Source organism: Agelaius phoeniceus, chromosome 21, assembly GCF_051311805.1.
Source record: "Agelaius phoeniceus isolate bAgePho1 chromosome 21, bAgePho1.hap1, whole genome shotgun sequence".
In the NCBI taxonomy this organism is placed as follows: domain Eukaryota; kingdom Metazoa; phylum Chordata; class Aves; order Passeriformes; family Icteridae; genus Agelaius; species Agelaius phoeniceus.
The window spans coordinates 1,797,794-1,819,883 of record NC_135285.1 but is presented as its reverse complement, the minus strand read 5'-3'; the positions used below and the strand labels follow the sequence as shown (position 1 = coordinate 1,819,883).

The following is a 22,090-nucleotide window of genomic DNA, read 5'->3' as shown; positions in this document are numbered from 1 at the left end:
ACTACTGTGTCAGCTCCTCTTCCTCTCCCAAAGTCAGTGCTTTCCCCTGGCAATCACTTTTCAGATGAAGCTGGAGATGTTTCCTCGACCTCCTTCAAGACCTGATGGTTTGAAGTGAAAGGGGAAACTCACATAAAAATTTAAAAGCTTAAAAACTATGTTGTAAGGTACACAAACAGCCCCTTTAAAAAGAAAGCTTACCTGAGATCCAAGTCACACCCCCAGCCTACAGATGAATTCCTGTTTATTGAAATGAACTGACACCCACAGGAGGTGGAAGGAGGTGGTGAGGAGGAGATGCTGGTGTCCTACAGACAGAAAGTAACAGAGTTCCTTTCCTGTTTGTCACTCCTTGCCTTCTGCCAGCACCCACAGGATTTCACCTTCCTCCAGCACCTCATCCCGTGGGGCACTCCCTCAGCTCCTCTCTGATCACTTGGTGATTTCCACAAATTCACAGGAACATAAATTATTAAATTTTGGGACTAGAACCATCACATTTGGTTCCAACTGTCCACTGTGTTAAAGTTTTTAACTGGTGAGGTGGACAGGCAGCAAGGGCTCCTAAACATGTTGTTGCTTAGAACACAGGAAGTAGGGATGTTAGATTAGTGAGCTAAAAATAGGAGAAAATTAATAACAGATCTAGTCTGACATAAGGTCATTATTGATTTGAGTTAGTCTTGAAGCCAGAAACCCAAAATGTGCAGTTTTAATAGTGGAAAAGAGTTGAAACTGACCTAAATTTAATTTAATTTAATACTGACCTAAAATTTAATACTGACCCAAAAAGCTCAGGTACCAAGTCTCCCTTTAAAAAACCCAACCAACCAACCAACCAACCAAAACCCCCAGTCTGCTTCAGGAAGTTCTCTGCCTCGTGCTCCAAGGCAGATAAATTGCTTAAGGTCTTTCATATTCAGAATATGAACACAAACCAGAGAAATTTGCCCACAGATATTCCCACACAGACAGGATGATAAATCACCAGGAATTAGAGGCTGAAGGGCTCATAGCCCCTCTTGCTGCAAGGTAGATCACTGAATTGGGAGGGAATTCATAAGAGAAACAGTTTATGTAAAAATAAGCTATTTTTATTTCTTTCCCAGATACTGGACAATTCTCAGACATTGCTAGATGTCCTGAAGAAGGAAATGAGGGATCTTGGTAAAATCATTGATCCACAAAACACTTCATTAGGACAACGAATACGTCGACAAAAGCGTTCCTAAACTTCTTCAGCCTGGAATGTCCTGTTGGCCAGAGAGAGCTGCTTTGTGGTCCAAGGATGCCACACTTAATAAAAGCCTTTGTCTTGCAGAAGTGAATTTACCTTCCAGATGTGCTTTGGTATTAGTTAGAGACCCACTAAAGCAGATCCTCCAACGCTACAGAGCAGGGTAGGCATTTACACAAAAACACCCTTCATTTTGAGCCCAGCCATGCTGGGGCACATCCCAGGAGGTGACCCAGCAGCTGATGCTCCTGCCCCCAGGACTGCCCTCACCCTGCTCTGCCTGGAGGCAGCTGCAGTAGCTGGGCAGGGATTAGAGAGGAAGCTGGGAAGTGCAGAGGAGTGCAGAATCACAGCCCCAAGGTGGAGCAGGATCACCAGGAGAAGGAGCAGAGTCAGCAGCACCCCCACAGCCCCAGGCTGTGCTGCCCCCAGGGTTAACTCACACACAACCAGAGCAGTGTTTGAGCTGCAGGACAGTGTTGGCTTTTGCATGCTTTAGCATTCCTCATGGATCCATAGGAGATCCAAGCCTGGGCTAGTTCAGACCCCTTGTCCCTCCTAACTTGAGTTGAAAGCAGCTTTGCTTTACCTGCTGCAGTTTTGCAACAAACAGAGCTGCCTTAAACTCACCTGGGCTTTTCCACAGGGGGAGATGCTCATTGGGACCTTTTTTGCTAGAAAAGCTGTGCTGAAAACTCACCCCTTAAATCTGGCAGTCACCAGCAGTCTCACATCTTCCCTCATTCTACACCAGTCTCAGCACCTTATCCTGAATAATTTTATTAACGTGAGAAGCCTCAACTCATGGAACTCCATGGTCCTTGTGTCATGTCCCAGGCAGATGCACTGCACACACATCCTGCTCCTGGCAAGTCACACAGGCTGCAGATCTCAAATTAGCTTGGAACAGACAAGGAGGTGAAAAATGTTTCTTTGTGGCCCCCCAGCCAACATCTAAAACTACTGAGTAGCTCTTTTTTTTTTTCTTCATTATCTTTCCAAAAGTATTTAGGCACCCAGGGCAGAAGGGAACAGCTACAAGTAGGGATGTACTAACATTTAATGCTGTGTTTTCCAGTAGAACAACCTTCCCTTGCTGCTCCAACAGACACCAAACCAAGTGCAAGGTATGCAGAGCATTTTCAGTTCACAGAGCAGTGTCACTTGAGCAAACATTCACAATCTATAATAGACAAACCAGTAACCATCAAATTTAATCAAAGATAGCAGCCTGTTCCTTTGGGTCACACCCCACTCATTCCATAAAGCCCAAAGAGGCCGGATCTGTTCTCACCACATCTCTTTTAATCCCAAAGTACAAATCACATTAGCAGCACTGCTCCATCTGTTCCAGAGTGCAATTTTGACCCTGAGTTTACAGTAGTAGAAAACTTGAATGGAAGATTCTAGCAGATTCCTTTGCATATTGGCTGCATTAAACAATTATAATAGAACTATAAAAATCCTAGAAAAAAACAAAAAATAATCCACATTCCTTGTTCAAGTTCTGCAGAAGAATGGAGTGAAACTTCCCTCCTGTGCTTTGACTAGAAGAGCAGAGCAAGTGTGGCTTAAAGGAAGCAACCAAGAGAGATCAATCAGATTTGGAACAAAGCAACAAGAGGAGCTGGCAAACTGGAGCACAACCAGCAACTCCCAGAGACTGAATGCCAGAGTTGGGAAGGACAGACCAAAGCTATGGCCAATGTTTGGGAATCTTCAAGAGGCTGGAGGCAGTCTGGACATTTCACTACTAATTGGTGCAAAAATAACATCTAAAGCTAAAGGCATTCATTGCTCTTCCCATCCCTCCCTCAGGGTGTTCAGTGAATTCCACAAGCTTGTAACTGGCGCATGAATTCCATGATGTTTCTGTGAAACCAGGGCTGGAAACATGCCAAGGACAAACCATGAACCTTCAATGGTTTTCCAAACTGACACCCAATGTGTCAAATCACAGCCACGCTGTGAACCCACCCAACTGCCCAGTGCTCCACTCCAGAGCCATCCTCCACTGGGGAGAAGGGTTGCAGAAGCTGTCCAGACCCTGCACAGTGCCTGGACTCGGACAAGCACTGAGAAAAATCCACATCCATCCCGGGATTACAGATGCCCTTCCCACACTTGCCTAACCGGCAGCTGATCTTGAACAAGGAACATGCAAGGCCACAGGCAGAATAAATCATACGCCTTGAAAGCAGTAATTCGGTCCCAAAATCCAGTGCAAATATTCTCCGGAGATGCCCGAGAGCACGTGGTCCATCCACCCTTGGCAGCAGGGTCCGGGAGAGCCGCGGTGGCCGTGCGGGCTGCGCTGCCTCTCCTGCCCGGCAGCGCTGCTGCAGCACCGCGGAGCAGCCTCAGAAATAGAGCGCGGGCTCGCTGCTGAAATCCGAGAGTCCGCCCTTCTCCGCCGGGGTGAGCTGGGGACACAGCACAGGACAGCGGCTCAGACCGGGCCAGAGGAGCCCCCTCAGCCCTGCATGGTGCCTTGGCACCCTGCCCGGGCTAACTGGGTGTGTGTGGTCAGTGCCCCCCTCCAAACGTGCCCTGGAGTGTCAGAATTCCTGCAATGGTTTGGGTTGGAAGGGGTCTTAAAACCCACCTTGTTCCAACCTCCTGCAGGCAGGGACACCTTCCACTATCCCAGGTCACTCCAAGCCCTGTTCAACCTGGCCCTAGGCACTTCCAGGGATCCAGGGACAGCCACTCTGAGCCAAGGCTTAACCATCATCACAGGGAACGATTTCTTCCCAATATCGAATCTAAATCTCTTGGTTTAAAACCATTCCCCCTCATCCTATCACCTGCCCATGTAATAAAAAAAAAAAAATAAAAAAAAGGAAGAAAAAAAATCTCTGGTTTTTATAAGCCCTCTTTAGGCAATGGAAGGGGCTCTGAGCTCTCCCTGGAACCTCCTCTTCTCCAGGTGGGCACCCCCAGCTCTCCCAGCCTGGCTGCAGAGCAGAGAGGCTCCAGCCCTTGGAGCATCTCCATGGTCTCCTCTGGACTAGTTCCAACAGATCCATGTCTGTCCTGTGCTGAGCAGAGTGTGCCAGCTGCCTCGAGTCTCCTTCACACAGCCAGGGAGGGGCAGTGGGACAGTGTGATGGTCCCTTTGGGAGCAGTGACACAGCTCCCCGGGCAGGAACACAAACACAGGTGTGCAGGGAAAGGCACATCCTGTCCCATTCACTGCCTGGAACAACCCCCACCCCACAGGGGAGGACAAGAATTGGTTATTTATAGCCTCACCATGACTTGGTTCCCCTGGGAATCAGCATCCTTTGGGAGGGATCCCTCTGCAGCAGGACCCTCATACTTCTGCTCCTGCCACTCGCTGAACTTCACGGAGTGCTTTGGGGTGTAGCTGGATAAATCTGCTGCAAGGACAAAGATGAGGTAAATATTCCTCACCACCCCAAAAAGAAGTGGGACAAGATCCCAGCAGGGACAGCCTGGAAGCTGCCCATCTGCAGCTCCCTGTTCACCTCCACTAGCATTTCCACTATGTGGAGCCCCTTAAGGGGCTGTGGGAAACGTGGGCAGTGTCAGACACCACAGAAACCCCACGGTGCCCACCCCACAGTGCCTCACTCACCTGAGTTAGGTGTACTGGGATGCAAAGTGCTGTTTGGGCGTGGAATATAAAAGGTACGAGATTTTTCCTCCGTTTCAGAAGCGTGTCCTTCCTCCTCCTCATCCTCTTCTGCCAGGGAGCTCTCTGAGGGGTACTCAAACATCGTCTGCAAACTCGTCTCGTTGAAAGAGATCTTCATCTGACAGCAGCAAAGGAGAATTATCAGGGAGAAGCACAAGAACTGACTGATCCCCGCGCTGGCTCTGGCACTGGCCAGGGCTGCCCCTGGTTTAAAGCAGCCACTGCAGACCCCCCAATCCCTCCCCAGGTGCCTTGGTGGATCTCTTGCCATGCTGAGGGAAACCCCAAAGGCAGAGCCAAGGGGTCTGGAGCAGCTCTTTGTTCCCCCTGCCAGCACCTCACACTGACACCCAGCAGGAGCTGCCATCATGTCTCTCACAGGAGAGACAAGCAGAAAAGCACCCACATGTTGGAAAGGTGACATTGCTAATTCCTGGCAACTCCTTTGTGTATCCAAGCTCCAGGAAACAGGAATATCCATGAGCAGGACTCCAGTCTTAGGAGAACATTCTGGCAAAGAGCTATTTAAGCTACATTAAACAGGGCTTAAAACCAGAAGTGAGAAGAAGGAAGCAGCTAAAGAAGAGATGGTAACAGGTGGCAGCAGACAGGGAAAGTACTGGGCAAGGGGGAGGCCTTAAAGGTTCTGGTTTGAAACCAGTTTTATCCAGTATTGTCACTAATGACCTTTCCACCGTAACTGGGAGACCGAGAAATGAAAGTGACGCAAACACACGAGTTCATCAAGGGCTAACTGGAATTTTATGGCCATGAAGAAAACTGGAGAGCAAAAACACTAAAAATGGAATCAAGAGCAACCTTTGCCCTAAGAGAAGTTCACCAGCCGTGAATAACTGAGGAAGAAACTTTGGGATTGGCTACAGGACTTTAATCATCATTAGGATGCTGCTTAAATAAACCAGGAATGAAGGAAGGCATTTCGGCTGGAAATAGGGACTGCCTGGCTCCCTCCTCCCTGTGCAAATGTGCTCGTCCAAGCTGAAAAGGAAAGCTGAGGGAGGGGTTTGTTCCCTGCAGCCCTGCCTGTCCCAGTCATTACCTACCCCTGTGCTCCAGGGATCTGCTGACAGGTCACCTCAACAGCTGCACAGGAGATTCACTGGCAAAACCTTCACACCAGCAAAAGTGAAGGTGGAGAAAAAGCATAGCAGCTCTTTGTAAGTACTCCAGAAAATAACCACCAAGGAGCACAGAACTGCTGATGCCAGCACACATCAGACAAATAAGGAGGCTAAGCCTGCCAGGAATAAGTTCATGCCAAAAGTAGGGAAGTATTTAGCCAACACAGATCAAGGTTCAGGAGCAGCTGTCTAAAAGGGTGTTGTGATCCCTTTACTTCTAAATACAATTAAAATTCAGCTAATAGGGTTATGAACAGAATGGAAAGGACGTGGCAACTTGTGACAGGTGACAGGAGCCCAATGGTTCTGATCTCCCCAGATGCTGTGTAATGACAGGCCAGGGGTGAGTGCAGCACATTTACCCCATGGTTCTCTCACAGAAAATCCCCAAGGCTGGGAAGTGGCACCTGGCCCCAGGCACCAATAGTGCCCTGGTGCAGCCATTCCCTGTCACAGCAGTGGTAGGAGCACTGGAGTGGCATTTTCAGGGGCTGCCAAAGTCACACCTGGATGTCCCCAAGGGCCAGAGCTGCCAGCAGGTCACAGTGCCACCTGTGCTGCCCGTGCACAGGAGCCCTGGAGCTCTGGAGGGATCAGAGCAGGACAGGGAGCATTTCACTGCTGCTTTTCAGCAAAGCAGCAAGGGCAGCTTTGCTTGAATCTGGGTACCAGAGGGAGCAGCTGCAGCCCCTCCACACTGCAAAGCACAGCTGGAGCTACCCTGCCCCAGGGCAGGATGGACCTGGGACACAGGCTGGGCCCTTCCCCTGCTCCCAGGAGAAGGCAGCATGGAAACTGCATGGAGGGAACCAGCTGCCTTTCCCCATTCCCTGCACAGAGCAGAAGAGTGGTTCTATTTCAGAGAAAAGGGACTGGAATGAAATGGTGCTGAAGCTGAGAGGATCCCAGTTGCTGCTCCCTGAATTTCCCATCCCTGCTGCTGACCTAGATGCTCCCTGATCCGAGCCAGGCTGCTCACACTGCTCACAATGTGGTGTCTGTCCTGTGGGGATGAGCCATGCTGCCAGGGACAAAGGCCACCGGGGTGGAGGTGCCCAGGGCTCCTGGAAGCCCAGGAGCTACCCCAGAAACTGCACAGAGGCCACTTATCACTGCTGCCAATGGCACTGAGGGGCAAGAAGTACTTGGCTAAACATGGAAAACAAAGCAGACAGGAGAGAGATGCCCTGGGGTTTAGAATTTAAGCTTGGGAGATGGAACTAAATGGTTTCTGCTATCAGGAGGAAATCTCTAAGAAAAATGGCTTTGAGTCCAGTTTGGACCAAAGGTGCATGCAGTGCTGGAGGAGAAAACAGCCTCAGCAGGGAGCAAAACCAGAGAGCAGAAGGGAGCAGAAACTGCCTGGAGACACCCACATCCCACACAGAGCCCAGGCACAACACCAACACCCCACACCCAACAGCTCCCACTCTCCACAGCCAGTTCAAGCAGGAGGCAATGCTGGAGCCCCTGACACAACAAGAGCAACCAGCCAGCCCCAGGGCACAGCTGGGGCCAAGATCACCTGCAAGGCTCACACAGGGAGGTGTGTGTGGCACAAGCTCCCCCAGAGCACGCTGAGCTGCCCTGTGGCAGATGCCAGCCCCTGCTCCCAGAGCCTGCACCAGGCAGAGCCCCAGGGTGCTGCAATGACGCCCTGGGCACACCCAGGCAGAGCAAACACGAGGCACAGCCTGGCACTGGCACTGATGGACCCTGGGGCACTCAGCCCTGCCCATGGGGAGAGAGCCCAAACCCCAAACCCTGCTGTGGCAGCTCCTGGGCTCCCCTCTCTAAGCACAAAAGGCTTTCAGGGAAGCACAAAGCAGCTCTGCTTGACCCAACAGAACAGGGAGAGTGAAGCATTCAGGCAAAACCAGGGGACACAGGGGCAGAGAAATGCTCTGAGTGGCTACAGAGCACAGCTGAGGGTTGTGTGCAAGGAACACAGGCAGCTCCAGCCCCAGGAACCAGCCAGAAAGGAAAACCAAAAGCCCAGTCATGGCACAGACAACAGGTTTGCACAGCCAGCAGTGCCTTGCCAGACCACAGGGACTTTTATGGGAACACAAAAGGCAACAGGGGACGTTTCTTTAGAAGAAAAGCGTGTCCCAGCAGAGCCAAGCTCACTGGAGCCCAGCCAGAGGCCTCTGCTCAGCCTGTCTCAGCACTGCTTCCCCTGCTTCTGCCCCAGCAGCAGCTGCCAGTTGTGGCAAGCAAGAATTTTGCACCCTTCAGCTGTGGATGTTTGCAGGGATTTGTCACTTTTTGCTCAGGTGGAGGCTTCACCCACAGCTGTGTCACAAACTCAGGGTCCAACCCAAACCCATATATATATATATATATATATAAATACTCTGCTCAGCAATCAGACACACTGGAAAGAGTAAATCAGGCTTTTCAGGAAATACTGTGCTGTTCAATCAATAGGTTCTTGTTGCCATAGCAAAAATCATTTATTTATTTGCTAGGATTTGAACTAGTAATGAGTAATATCCAGGAAAGAAAAGCCAGGGCAAACACTGCCCAACAAAGCATAAATCTGAGTAGTCATGCAGATCTCATTTAGAAAAGGGAAGTCAACCCTGTGTCAGGCTGTCAGGACAGGCTGCACCCAGACCAGCCACCAAAGAGCCCCCAAATACAGAGGTTTATTAAAAACAAAAAGAACCAATTTATAGAACCCAACCTACAACATGAGCAATGACAGTCAGCAGCCACCTCACCTCCAAAAGGGAGAGGAGAAAGTCTGCAAGGCAGTGTTAATGACAGAGCCAAGACCCAATGGCTTCTCACACACCAGGGACCTCTCAGGAAGTCTCCAGGGCTTAATCTGCATCCTCAGCTCCAGAAGGAATCTCCTCACTGTGGCTTTTCCCTTCACCACCCATTATTACATTTGCTGCTTGGCTGATGAGTCAAAGTAAGGTGTTTACACTTTTTAAACTGAAACCTCTTTGACAATCCAAATCCTTGCCTTGTAACAGTCAGGAAAAAGTAATTGTTCTAGACATTAAATGAATAAAATCATCCTATAATTCTATTCCAGCAGGGAGAGTCTGAGTCAGCATTTGCTCCCCTTCACACCAGCCCAGAACAGGAGGGCTGAGAAGGACTGAGCCTCTCTCCCCTCCATGTGAGTGGTTCCCATCTCCCAAAGCTGGGGCTCCTGCTGGAGTTGCCATCCCTGCTCTGTCCTTGAGGAGCAGGATGGGATGGTGAGTGGTGAAGGACAAGCTGGGCTCCACCCCTGCCCTGTGCCATCCCACAGCACCTCCAGCACATCCCAACCCAGCAAGAGCCTCACCAGACCCAAAGGGCAGCACCAGGGATCAAGAGCTGCTCTCCTCACTACTGATTCTCTTCTAATCATCCTCTGGCCTCAATAATTCCCAGGTGACAAATCCAGGGACTGCACTGACTCCCCAGGACATGCAGGGGCTGCTGGGTGGTGCTGGGTGTGAATTAAAGCAGCTTTTCACACCTGGTCTACTACAGGATCACAGAATCTCCTGAGCTGGGAGGGACCCCAAGGATCCCCCAGGCCAGCCCCTGTCCCTGCCCAGCCCCTGTCCCAGCAACCCCAGCCTGGGCATCCCTGGCAGCGCTGCCCAAAGGCTCCTGGAGCTCTGGCAGCCTCGGGGCCGTGCCCATTCCCTGGGGAGCCTGGGCAGTGCCAGCACCCTCTGGGGGAAGAACCTTGCCCTGAGCTCCAGCCTGAGCTGCCCTGGCCCAGCCCCAGCCGTGCCCTGGCTCCTGTCCCTGTCACCACAGACAAGAGATGTCTGTGTCTCTGTGTCACAAGATCAGTGTCTGTCCCTCCTCTTCCCCCACAAGGAAGTTGCCTCCTCTCAGCAGCACAGGAGGGTTTGCCTGGTATCTGCAGGACAGGTGGATGATCCAGCATGAACACAAAGCAGGGATTGACATCTCTGAGAGATCAAGCACAGACAAAATGACTGTTCTGAAGAACCTTGTGCTCCTGTGCCACCTCACATCGAGGAACATTTGCTGCTGCACTGGTTGGTTAAAGATTGGGTCAAGGAGGCACAAGACATCACCTGATACCTGAAACTGCATCCAGCTGGGAGTGTCAGCAAGGCTGTGCACACAGAGCATCCCAGGGAGGGCTGCAGAGAGCCCCTGAGCAGGGCAGGAAAGCTGCTCCAGCCCCAAACCCATGGGGTTGGTGGGTGCAGGCTCAGGACCCGTACAAAGAGGAGGCTCTGACACAGAACAACCTCCCAGCTGCCAGACTGAGAGGGAAGGTCTCTGCACAGACAAATAACTGCTTGTGAGACTGGAAACAGGGTAGAAGCACAGATTTATAGTGGACAAAGGTCCCCAAAGGGTTTAACCTGCTCTTCCCATCTCACCAGTCCCACAGAGCAGCAGATTCAGTAAAAGGAGACAGAAAAGCAGCTCATAAACTCCAAACCTCTGCAGAGACCTTCAGTTTTTTCACAGCAGCCTGCAGTCAATGATCTAGACATCTCCCATGAAAAGAAACTTTTAGATAAAAGCTTTTGGGGAAAATGAGCCAATTTTTTGGAGTTAGCAATGAGCTTGTCTGTGTGTCTGTGCTTGTCCTGAAAACACAGTCATGTGTCAGCCCAAATTGTTGAATAACTCCAGGCACAGACTATGTGGGCAGCCTGAAACAGTACCCTGGGGACTGCAGCATCACCAGCACATCACCAAGGCATTTGCTATCATTCAGAAGATAAGGAGCTTTTGTGCCTCTAAAGCCTTTCCCTGACACAGAAAGAAAGGGTTTTCCCCTGACAAGTATCCCTAGAAAAGAGGGGGCCCAAGGCTTGGTTCTTATATCGGATTAACCCTGTACTGCTATGGCTGAAGCACTCTAAGTGTGCCCAGAAAACTGCAGATGGCAGTTCAGAAATGTACTTTTCTGTACAAGAAGAAGAGTTTTGGGGAACTGGAACTATGACACCACAGAATCACTTGATCCTGTTTTTCCAAGAAGTGTTTCCTGAGAGTAACACTGACTTTTGCCCAGCCATTAGCTGCACCTCAGTGAGTTACTGAGTAGAGCTAACAGCACTAAAGATTTACAGCAGGAGCAGTCAGGGAAGCCCTGTGTGGCTGGCAAAGGAGACATTTCCTTCAGGATCACATCCCAGCTCCCAAGCCACAAGGCAAAACAAGAAAGTCTCCATTTACAAGGCAACCCACAAAGCCAGCTCTGTGTAATCAATATGCTGAAGCACATGGCAGACAGGAGCAATGCATGGAGATTCGAAATATTAAACTCCTTGTGCAAGACACGGGCAAGTTTCAAATTCCTGATGAGAGGTGACAGGGTAGGGACAGCCCCCAGAGCATGTGGGGCAGGTGGCTTGGTTAACTCTTCCCTTCACTGTGCAGGACAAGGGGAGATTGCAGTGCCCACACAAGCACAGCTGGAGCCCCAGTGTGCCAGGGCACAGAGCTCCCATTCACGCTGGGAGCCCTTTATTCCTGCTCACATCTGCAGGCAGAGGAGCCAGAGCCTTCCACAGCTTAACAGGCAATTCAGAAATTACTTACTTGGCCCCTAAGAACCGGACAAATCTCCCTGCTTGTACAAAACAAATCTCATCTGAATGCACAAAGGGAACAGGATAAGAAAGGTACAATTAGTGTCAAGACTTGGTGTCCTTATAAAAGCCACACAGAGCTCCCCAACAGCACAGGATTTCACAGGAGCTCTGAGCAGCCCATTTGTAGCTACAACGAGGTGCAGTGATGAAGCTGCTACCCACAAACATTTCTGTGCAACCCAGACTGCCCAGAGCAGCTCAGAAAAATACCTGGGTTTGGTGCTGGAATGGGAGCCATGGAGCATCAGTCCATGGGAAACAGAGAGAGGCTGGGAGCAGAATTACTTCCCACCCTGTCAAGGAGCTCATTCAGGACCAAAGGCTCCCATGATGTGAACAGTACCACCTGCACAACAGAGTTCATGTCTCTCTTGCCCTTGCTCTTTCTTTTAACATGCAAAAGGAACTTCCTTGATGAGAAGCAAGTGCAGCAGGTTCACCAGGAGCCTCAGGGATGTGCCCTCAGAGCTGCATTTTCAGCAGCTGCAAGTGACACAATTTCCCTACACACACACACACACACAAGTGTTTTGTCTGAGATATTTCCTACATTCTAATGCCCACAAAGCTGCAGCTCCATCCTGCCAGGTTCCCAAGATCATCCAAAGGGCACTTCTCAGAAAACATCAGCGCCGAGTTCCTCCAGCCCAGATTTTCCCAGGATGTTTGTGAAGTCACCCTGTGTGACACAGACACTCCATGTGACTCTTCCTACACAAACTGGCAAACAGGGATATCCTCCCAGCCCCACGGACTGCTGCAGTCACTGGAACAGCCTGGGTTGTAAATAGGTTTTAAATTCGGGTTTCACTTGGAGGGGTGTGAGCACAACCCCTGAGGTGAAGGAAATGCTGCTGCAGCAGCTCTTACCCAGATTTCCTGTCCTGCCACTGCACCCAAAAACGAAATATTTTAATTTTCCTTACTGTTCCCCACACATAGCACAGACCTGGGGCAGGACTCCTGCCCCAGCCACCCCAGTGTCCTTCTTCTGCTCTTCTCAGAACACCATGACCACATACTGGAAAAACCAGAGTGGAAAGGAAAACCCAAACCTGGAACAAACTGAAACCTTGAGATGGAGGGAATTTATAAACCATCTCCAATCTGGTCCACAGATTAAGCAAACTGATTAAGAAAACGTTAACTGTAATCCTTGTGATTAGAGTTCAGAGCACAAAGTACTTCAAATCTCCTCCTGAGCTTTGGGGCACGCTGAGCCCTGGGCATGTCCTAACCAGCTTCAAAGCCAGACTTGGCTCTGATTTGCGTCAGAGTTTCTATTTTAGCCCTTCTGTCCATTCCTGCAGTGCTGACAGCAGCAGGCAGGACATGGGGGCAAGAGAACCAGGGGAATTTGGACTCAGACTGTCACTGCAGCATGAGAAGAAGCATGGGAGTGGTGAGGCCATGCAGAGCCTAAGTCACAGAAAGTTTCCCACTACAGAGATGAGATGAGAGATAAATCTGACTCAGACTGCCAGGGTTTCATACAACAAAGTCTCAGCACTTCAAGGTGCTGGCATGTACTGGGGAAACAAAAAACCACCCACTGCCCCACAGACAGCCTCGGGGGCAGCTTGTGAAGTGGTTTAAAAGCTGTAACTGCAGCAAATTCTGATTTCCAGGCTTCAGCCATCAACATCACAGAAAAAATAATGAGTGGAATTAGCAAAGGGCAGGAAAATGGCTTTTTCTGTCTGGGTGAAAGAGGCTGCTGCCATCTGACAGCTAATGGAGATCATCTCCAGCGGGGAGGGGCCGCACTTCATCATCCAAGACACTTATTTCCTGAGCATGACTTATCACTGCTGACCTCATCTCCTAAAAATGCAATGCATCCATGTCAGATACTGCCATGGCCCCTCCTTAAAGGTGGCAGATGAATCTGCCCCAGCAGAGCACAGCCTGAGACAGAAAATAGAACAGGAACACGCAGTTCTCCAAGAGCTAAAGAACACAAATCTCTGCCCTGACCCCTCCAAAACACAGGGATGACATCATCAAAGGAGTTCTTGCAGAGAGATTTCTTCTTCTACTACTAAATTAATTTACTTGTGTTATGGTTAATTTACTTGTGTTATACATTGCAAAAAAAAACCAACTTCAGGCAGCCACCAGCATTTAGACTCCACTCTGTGCAAACTTGCTCCAAACAGGTCTGGGCAGCAGCTGGAAATGTTGATCCCTGCCAACATCCCAAACCTACACCTGGCACTCACAGGAAACCATCTCCAGCAGAACTGAACAGATGGAAAACTACAGAGCAGGAAGTTCAGCAGGTTAGACCAACAAAGCTGCTGCCCATCATCAAAACTGAGGGGTATTTAAACTAATCTTTTAACAGACTTTTACGTGGGAATTTGGAAGCCACATTCAGGCTTTACGCAGCTCAAAAGATTAGGACATGGACCACACTAAAGTTTGTGTAAGATGGAACTTTTTGAAGTTCAGCTGAACATCTTTGAAGACAATTCAGCTTTAGACTCCAACTGTTTGGATCCCAGCAGCCTTGTTCCCGTAATCCCTGCTCACACTGGGCTGCGACTCGCCTGCCAGCACACGGCAAACTGCCAGCTGTGACAAGCACTAAACATTAAATCCATCAACAACCTGATGTCTGCTGCCTCTCAGGTCCTGTTATTCACAGGACTTTGGCTGGCCTGGCCAGAACTCATTCACCTTCCCTGCAGGATCTGCAGGAGGTACCGGATCCTGGAGAGGAAAACACTCAGGATGCACTGCAGGAGTGACACAGCGAAGGAGCAGGGCCAGGGCAGAGTCCAGCCTCCAGCCAGAGGAGAGCCTGAATCCCAAAGCCAGTGACTGCTTGTGGGAGCCCAGCTGGCCCTGCAGTGCTCTGTCCTTGCCCAGCTCTCACACACCAACCACATGTGCTGCAAAAACCCAGATTTCTATCTCACCAACAACTGTATTGGACGTTATTCTGGCAGGTAACCAAACCACCACTGACTCTTGTCAGCCCAGATGAGCAAGATTTTATCCTCTGAGATCCCAAAGATCCACATCCTGCAGCAAAGCCTTCCCTTCCTCCTGGCACTGCTGACATGCCTTTACTTCTCTGCAATAACAGAGTACAAAGAGAAGCCCTGAGCAGAGGTCACCAACACTGTGCTGCATCCTCTGCCCCACTCTCAGTTTAGAATAAAGGTCAGTAGGTCTCCTTCCACCCCTGCACATGCATCCTGTCCTCTCTGAGAGCTCAGCCAGCTCCTCCAGCAGCTGCCCAGCAGCTTCTGGCACATCCCTTTGGAGCTGCAAACACACTTCTCAGACTGAGTCCCACACAGTGCTTTATCTGAACTGCTGGTGGTACTGCCTGAGAGATCTCAAAACAGCCCCAGAGCAGATGAACAGCCCTGAAGGGCACCTGAAGCCCTGCAGGAGCACAGCAGCTCCAGCTCATCCATCCCCCAGGGTGAGCAGGGCTGAGGCTCTGCCCTCCACCTGCAGACCCTGATGTGTCCCATCCCACACAGCCCCACACTGACCTTCACAGTCCCTGTCCCCCCACAGCAGCCCCACAACAGAGCTGGGAACAGATTGCTTATTTCCAATGCATCATCTTCCTCTCCCTCACCAAGCTCCAGCTCCAACCCCCAAAGTAACAGCTGCTTCACATATCTGAAGGTCTGCAAGGAGCAATCGAGTTGTTTATCCTGAAAGGCCTTGGAGCAGCAGCATCCCCCAGGCCACAGCAAAGTCACAAGTGCCACAGCCACTGCCAGCAGCCAGGAGCAGGGGCTGGAGCTCCCTCTGTGCAGGGCAGTGCTGGAACCCAGCCTGTCCCAGCCACCCTCCCAAAAAGCCACGGAGGATGTGGATCAGGGGACTCAGACCACAGCAGCTCCACTTGGCTGCCACTGCTGCCACAGGCAATCAGAGGCCACACATGGGGATGGAAAAGGGAGGCTGAATTTCTACATTTGAAGAAAAACACCATTTGCATCTCAGAGAACTGTGGGGTGCAACTGGCAGGGCTGACACCCTCCTTCCTAATAAACCATTACCCCTGACTGCACAGCCAGCCATTGATCTAGAGCATTTCCAGACTCTGCTGACCTGCTGTTTATCTCCCAGATTCCTGCTGGGCATCAGCAAACAGCTAAACTTTTCCAAGTTCTTAAAGTTTCACTAAGGACTGCTTTCTTGAGTATGGAGCATAATTAAAGATCTTTTCAAAGCAAGGTTTGGAAACGAAGATGCTTGGCACAAGAAGGGCTTGTTCACCCCAAAAGACACAGGAGCTGCTCACTAAAACCAGCTTCAGGTTTTGACACCCCAAAAAAGAAAGGGGATTGGTTTTAACAAACAACTGCAGCTCCCTGCTCACAAGAACAGTCTGTTTCTGCCCAATTCAGGCCAAAATCAAGTTTCTGAAAACCCCGACACAGCTACAAAACAGAACTCTTGTTTTTGGCTGGTTGCCTTGGAGACACAGAGTGATCTCTTGGGAAGAAACCAAGGAATGCATCTTAATACGAGCTCCTTCCTTTTCAGGCATCAACACTCAGCCTTATTACCCAGAGTACAGCCACAAACATCCTCTAGGTCAAGAGTAAACAGAAATCTTTCCATTTGTCCCCCATCAGCATCTTCTAGACCCTGGCTCCAAAGTCATACTCTGTGCTTGACTGAGCAGGAAGGAGCTGAAAGAAAAATGGGTGTTTCTCCCATACCACATTTAACTTCACCCAGAAACTTGTGTCTTGACTACTTTCCTTCAGCTCCATCTTATTTTTCAAAGGATCCATATTGGCTGCAGCTTCCTGAGTTCTGCAAATATAACAGGCAGTTTCTCCTTTGCCTTTTAATCTCTCTCCTCTCAGAAACCAAATGTTTACACAAGTTCTCCTGCAGGACGACCCCACATACAGTTCTTAGAGCACAGCTCTGTGTGCACCTTGCAGTATTTGGCACCTCAGCAGCACAGCAGGGCAGCTAATGCTGTTAAGCTGATAAGAACAGGGGCAGAGAAGCTCCATGACCTGCCCAATGTCACACAAATCCACCACTGACACACAGAACAGTAGTTAACCAATATCACATGATATTTTAGGCTGGGAAAGGTCCTCGGGAGGTCTCTAGCCCAAACTCCTGCCTTAAGCAAGACTGACTTGCCAGTTGTTTAAAGCTTTTCCCTAGCAAGTTTCAGACAGCTCCAAGGCTGGACATGCCACAACTTCTCTGGGTTTGACCAACCAAAAAACAATTCAGTCACTGCACTGGACTTGTGCTCATCTCCCTCCCTCCCTCCTTTTTGTTAAGGATACCTTCCACTGGGCACCATTTAACTGTTTTTACTTGAGCCTTTGTTCCTTGTGCCTCAACAGCATCCCCTGCTCAGAAAAATCAGCTCCTCAGCTCCATCAGAAGTAGGGCTTACTCAAGTATGAGCCTCCCACAAGATTCTCTCTGTGTCCTCTGCTCTATCCTAAGAGCACTCAGAACTGTAACATGCTGCATTAATATTTTCACCCTTTAGACCACAAACCTGATTTGGTGTAAATCAAATTAACACCTCAAACTGAACCTGAACAGAGCCAAAACAGCTGCAATGAGTGCAAGCCAGCAGGTGTTTAGGCAGCAGAACAACTCCAGTCTGACCAAGCACTTCCCTGTAGGAAAACAAGGAAAAACTTCAGGAGCACTGAGCAAGAATCAACACCCCTGCTCATTTGCTTGTTCTGTCTCTCAAGGTGCTCCAGACCTGCTCCCTGCATTAGTCACCATCAAATTACCACAGGCTGCATGTGCTTAGGGAGGAATTCCACAGCGTTAAGCCAGGGAAGCAGCATTCCCCGCGGCGCGTCCCTTCAAATGAGATGCATCCTGCTCAAAGGATTGCCTCAAATTATCATGCTCAGTGCCTCAGGCACCCATGTGCATCCAGTCCCTCAGTTATCTATTTGGATTTGGGTAACGGAAACGTCCAACAACAATTCCTACTATGGAAAAACATGTCACATCACAGCCCTAAGTCGGGATGTGCCACCTCAGTGTGCTGCTTTCAGAGCCCAACAACTCTCCCCACTCCTCTTGTCACGTCCAGATGCATTTCAGCAAGCCCTACTAAAATTAATTTTCAATTTAGGGCTCACAAGGATCTATGTTACTCCCCAAGCCATGAGAAAATCTGGCATTCGCTCACTCCAAAGGCATTTGGAGCAATCAGCATCTCCTGGATCTTCAGAGCTGTAGCTGCACATGCAGAAGGAGCAGGTGGTATAATCCTATCAATGGGAGTTAAGTTCTTGCTGATCTCTTTCTGCCTAATCGAGACCTAATTCTTGAGCCTCTATCAATAGATCACTAATTTGGGGAAGACCAATGCCACACTGCCTGGGGGACCACGGGCAGCTCAACATGTCCAACCCCTCAGACACAGCGAGCACAGTGGGAGGGCAAGCCCACAGCTGCTCCAACCATGCAGCTCCCCCTGATTTCCTAAATTCCTGAAATACTTTACTTTCCCTTATCCTATCTCCAAGAAGGGCTGGGGTGGGAGAGGCCCTGCAGCTGTCACAGGGCATATCCCACCCTCAGCTGCTTTGTGGGACAGTCCCCAGTGCCCCCTCCCTGAGGGCAAATTCTGTTTAATACACCAAGTCCCGTCTCCCAGCTCTGGTCCTCAGGCTCCCTTTAAAGTTCCAGGAGACAGTAAAAGCAAACAAGAAACTGGACTTGCAGAGTTGCAAACTCTCCTAATATTGGATACCATGAGCAATATTAATCTCTGGTTCCTTCCTCACCATTCTGAAATGTCCTTCGCATCAGTGTGGTGGAGTTCCACCTTCCCTCTCCTGTTTTCCAGTCCGTTTTACCCCCTGTTTCAGGCAGCTCTGCGGGCAGCCTCTGGCTCCCACACGGGGCAAACACACTGCCCTGTTCCCAGCAGTGCCTCAGGAGCAGCCAAACCCAAAGCAGCCCCAGCACTCGCAGCCTGGCTGCTGAGCACAGAGGTGCCCGGTTACCTTCTTGCGGCGTGAGCCCGTCTTGCTCATGCAGGACCTCTCCAGGGACAGGTACCCTCCGATCACTTCAATCTCGTTCACCGTGGGGTAGCGCTTTTTATGGGATATCCCCACTTGAGGCCCATCAGCGTTCTCTACGGCTTTGCCTCTTCCTTTGCTCTCCTCCTCCTCCTCCTCTTCCTCCCGCTGCGGCCTTCCGCTGGCATCGGGGACAGCCTGCAGCCCCGGGGCCACGGGCTTCCTTTTGGGCACGACAGTGAAGGTGCTGCCTCCCCTCTGCTGGGGGGCAGAGTGCGGTCTGTAGAGGGGCACAGAGGAAAACTCCATCTCCAGGTCGGGGCCAGCTCCTCCGGGCTGATCCACCAAGCTCCCCGTCCTCGCAGCCGGGCCAGCCCCACTGTCCGTCTCCACAATGTCATCGATGTAAGTCACAGGTACCAGAGGATCCAGAGGCGCCGCTGGGGAAGTGATGGGCTCTTCCTGCTCGGGGGCGGGAGCCCTCGGGGGCTCCGGGGGTGCCTTCTCCTCCGAGGGCGGTGGCCCTGGCCTGGCAATCTGCGCCGGCGGCCGAGCCGGGCTGCCCTCCCGGCGGGGCACGAAGACGAAGGAATTGCGCGAATTCAGGCGCAGCTTGGCCAGAGCCTGTGCCTGCAGGTCGTGGGCTGGGATGGCCGCCAGGTCGGGTTTGGGGGCCGGGAGGATTTCGAAGGAGCCCCCGGCCCGGGGGGCTGAGGCGGAGAGCGGCCGAACGGCGCCGGTGGCACTGGGGGCCGGACTGGCACTGGGCAGGGGCGACACGGCCACCTCGGCCTCCTCCGGCTTTGGCCTCCTGGCGTTGGCTCTGGCATGGGAAGGGCTGGTGGATGGCACTGGTGGCCCCTTGGGCGTTGCGGGGCGGCCGGCGGGGACAGCGCCGGGCTCGGGGACGCGGACGCTGGGGGGCTGCCCCCGGGGCGTGACCGTGAAGGAGTTGGAGCTGATCTTGTGGAGGAAGCAGTTGGCCTGAGGGGCCGCAGCCTTGGGGGTACCTGGGACCGCCTGAGGGGCTGCAGCCCGGGGGGCAGCCGGGGCGGGCTGGGGGGCTGCGGGCTCGGGGGTGAAAGCCCGGGGGGGAGCCGGCGTGGGCTGGGGGGACACGGGCTGTGGGGTGACAACCCGGGGCGGTGGTGCGGGCTGGGGGGTGACAGCCCGCGGGGGTGCCGTGGGTTGGGGGGTGACAGCCCGCGGGGGTGTCGTGGGTTGGGGGGTGACAGCCCGCGGGGGTGTCGTGGGTTGGGGGGTGACAGCCCGCGGGGAAACCGTGGGCGGAGGAGTGACAACCCGTGGAGGGGCCGTGGGCGGGGGGGTGACAGCCCGGGGGGAAGCCGGCGGCAGGACTGTGGGTTGGGGGGCCACCGGCACCGCTGGAGGGGTGGCAGCGCGGGGGGGAGCCGGGAGCGGCGGAGGGGTGGCCGGGACCGCGGGCGGAGATGCCGGTCCCGCCTTTGGCGCCGGAGCCCGGGGGAAGCCGGGCCCCTTCTGGAGGGGCGCGGGGGCGCGGGGGGAGCCGGGTCCCGCGGGCGGAGCGGGCGGCGCGGCCCGGGCAGCGCCCGGTCCCACCTGCGGAGGAGCCGCGGCCGCGCCGGTCCCGGACAGCGCGTCCCCAACGCGGCGACGGCGGCCCCGCGGCCGCTGCCCGAACTTCTCCAGGAGGCGGCTGACGGTGCCCGGCTCGGCCGCCTCGGGCGGCTCCGGCGGCTCGGCCGTCTCGTAGATGACGACCTGGTCGGCGCGGATCTCGGCGAGCGCGGCGCCGCGCCGGGCCAGCAGCTCCCGCAGCGGGTCGGCGCCGGCCGGGTCCCGGCGGCGGGCGGGCGGCGCATCCCCCGCGGCGAAGCAGGCGGCGGGGTCGGCGCGGGACTCGATGATGAGGATGTTGTCGGCGCGGATGGTGCGGATGCCGGGCACGGCGCTGTACAGCTCCAGCAGCTGCTGCAGCGGCCGCGCCGCGCCGCCGGGCCCGGGCCGCCCCTGCCGCAGCCGGCGCCGCTCGCTCTCCAGCCGCATGAAGGGGTTCTCGCGGAGCGGGCCCAGGCTCTCCGCCACCACCAGCCGCTCCCCGGCCGGGGGCTCGGGCTCGCCGCCCGCCCCGGCCAGCTTGGCCCGCTTGCGCTCCAGGATCTCCCGCTGCCAGGCGGGCGCTGCCCGCGGCCCGGCGCCGAGCGGCGGCTCCGCGCTGCTCATGGCGGCGGCGCTGGGGCTCTGCGGGCCGGGCCCCGCCGCACCGGGGCGGCCCCGCGGCACCGCCCCCGGGCCGGGCAGGGCCGGCCCCGCGGGGCCGGGGCGGGGCCGGAGGTGCGCCGGGGCCGCCCCGCTCCGGGCCGGGGTCAGCGCTCCGCCCCCGCTGCCCGGGACCAGGGCTCCGGGGCCGCCGGACAGCGGCGCGGTCCGGGCATGGCGATGTGACCTGAGGTGGTGCCGCATCCCCCGGCTGGGAACCGGCCGGGCCCCGCCGCCCCATCGCCCTCCCCTCACAGAGGAGACCCCCGGCCCGGGACACGAGCCATAGTGACGGACACAGAACCCCAAAACACACAAAACAGCCATATGTGCCCATTCCCCCATCCCGGACTGGTCCGTCTGCTGCCAGCCGAAGGCAGGGTCCATAAACGCCTTTCGGGGTCACCCTTGGGATGTCGGCCGCCGTCGCAGGCGGAGCAGGTGCCTGTGCAGGAACAGGGAACCAGCCCCCGACTCTGGAGCAGTGTCTGTGATACCCGGACCGTCAGAGTGTTTTAGGGAGAGCTCTGATGGACACAAGTGAGTTTTCCATGGCACATGGCAGCAGAGCGGGAGAGCAATTTTCCCATTTTGCTCTTTGCTGCTCAGGGAGGTCGTGGAGTCTTCCCTCTCTGGAGACATCCCAAACCCACCTGGAAGCGTTCCTGTGTCACCTGCTCCGGGTGACCCTGTCTTGGCAGGGGGCTGGACAGGACGATCTCCAGAGGTGCCGTCCAACCCCAGCTATTCTGTGATTAGTGATTCATTGGCAGCCACTTGTTGGACACTAAAGTGGCGCCGCGGCGTTATTTCCAGTCAGCGCCTGTTATCAGCCGCCCGCAGGTGTCTTTGGGAAGTGTGCGCAATCAGGAAACCATCGCTCCGCAGCGCAGCGCTTCCCACGCCTCCCAAACCCTCGCCTGGGCCACTCGGGGGACCCGGCCCGCCGTGGCACGGAGTTACCTTTGGGCAGGACTCGGGAGCTCCCCGAGCCGCGCCCGGCACGGGCGGCTGCCCCCGCTGGGAGCCGAAAGCGCCGCTGTGTTTACGGGAGCAGCTCCGTGTCCTGCTGATAAGGCTCCTACCTTTGCACTCCCGAGCCACAACAGAGCAATCACACCCTCTTCAAACGAGACCTGGAAATGATACCTGTGAAAAACGCCGATCACTTGTTTCTAAAATTTTAAAAGTTT

At 53.5% G+C, this 22,090-nt stretch overlaps 1 protein-coding gene across 2 annotated transcripts; it reads right to left on the bottom strand.

The window, feature by feature from the left end:
• Positions 1-1,072: 1,072 nt before the first annotated feature.
• Positions 1,073-20,923, bottom strand: TPRN (taperin). 2 transcript variants are annotated; one of them, XM_054646474.2, is made up of 4 exons: positions 18,639-20,923; positions 4,839-5,016; positions 4,493-4,620; positions 1,073-3,660 (listed from the first exon to the last, which is right to left on the bottom strand). In XM_054646474.2, exons 1-4 carry the CDS (start codon positions 20,859-20,861, stop codon positions 3,598-3,600), a joined length of 2,592 nt encoding a protein of 863 aa, XP_054502449.2. In that variant the 5' UTR covers positions 20,862-20,923; the 3' UTR covers positions 1,073-3,597. The 2 variants fall into 2 exon arrangements, with proteins under 2 accessions (XP_054502449.2, XP_077045041.1); XM_077188926.1 differs by having other exon boundaries at positions 4,493-4,617.
• Positions 20,924-22,090: the final 1,167 nt, after the last annotated feature.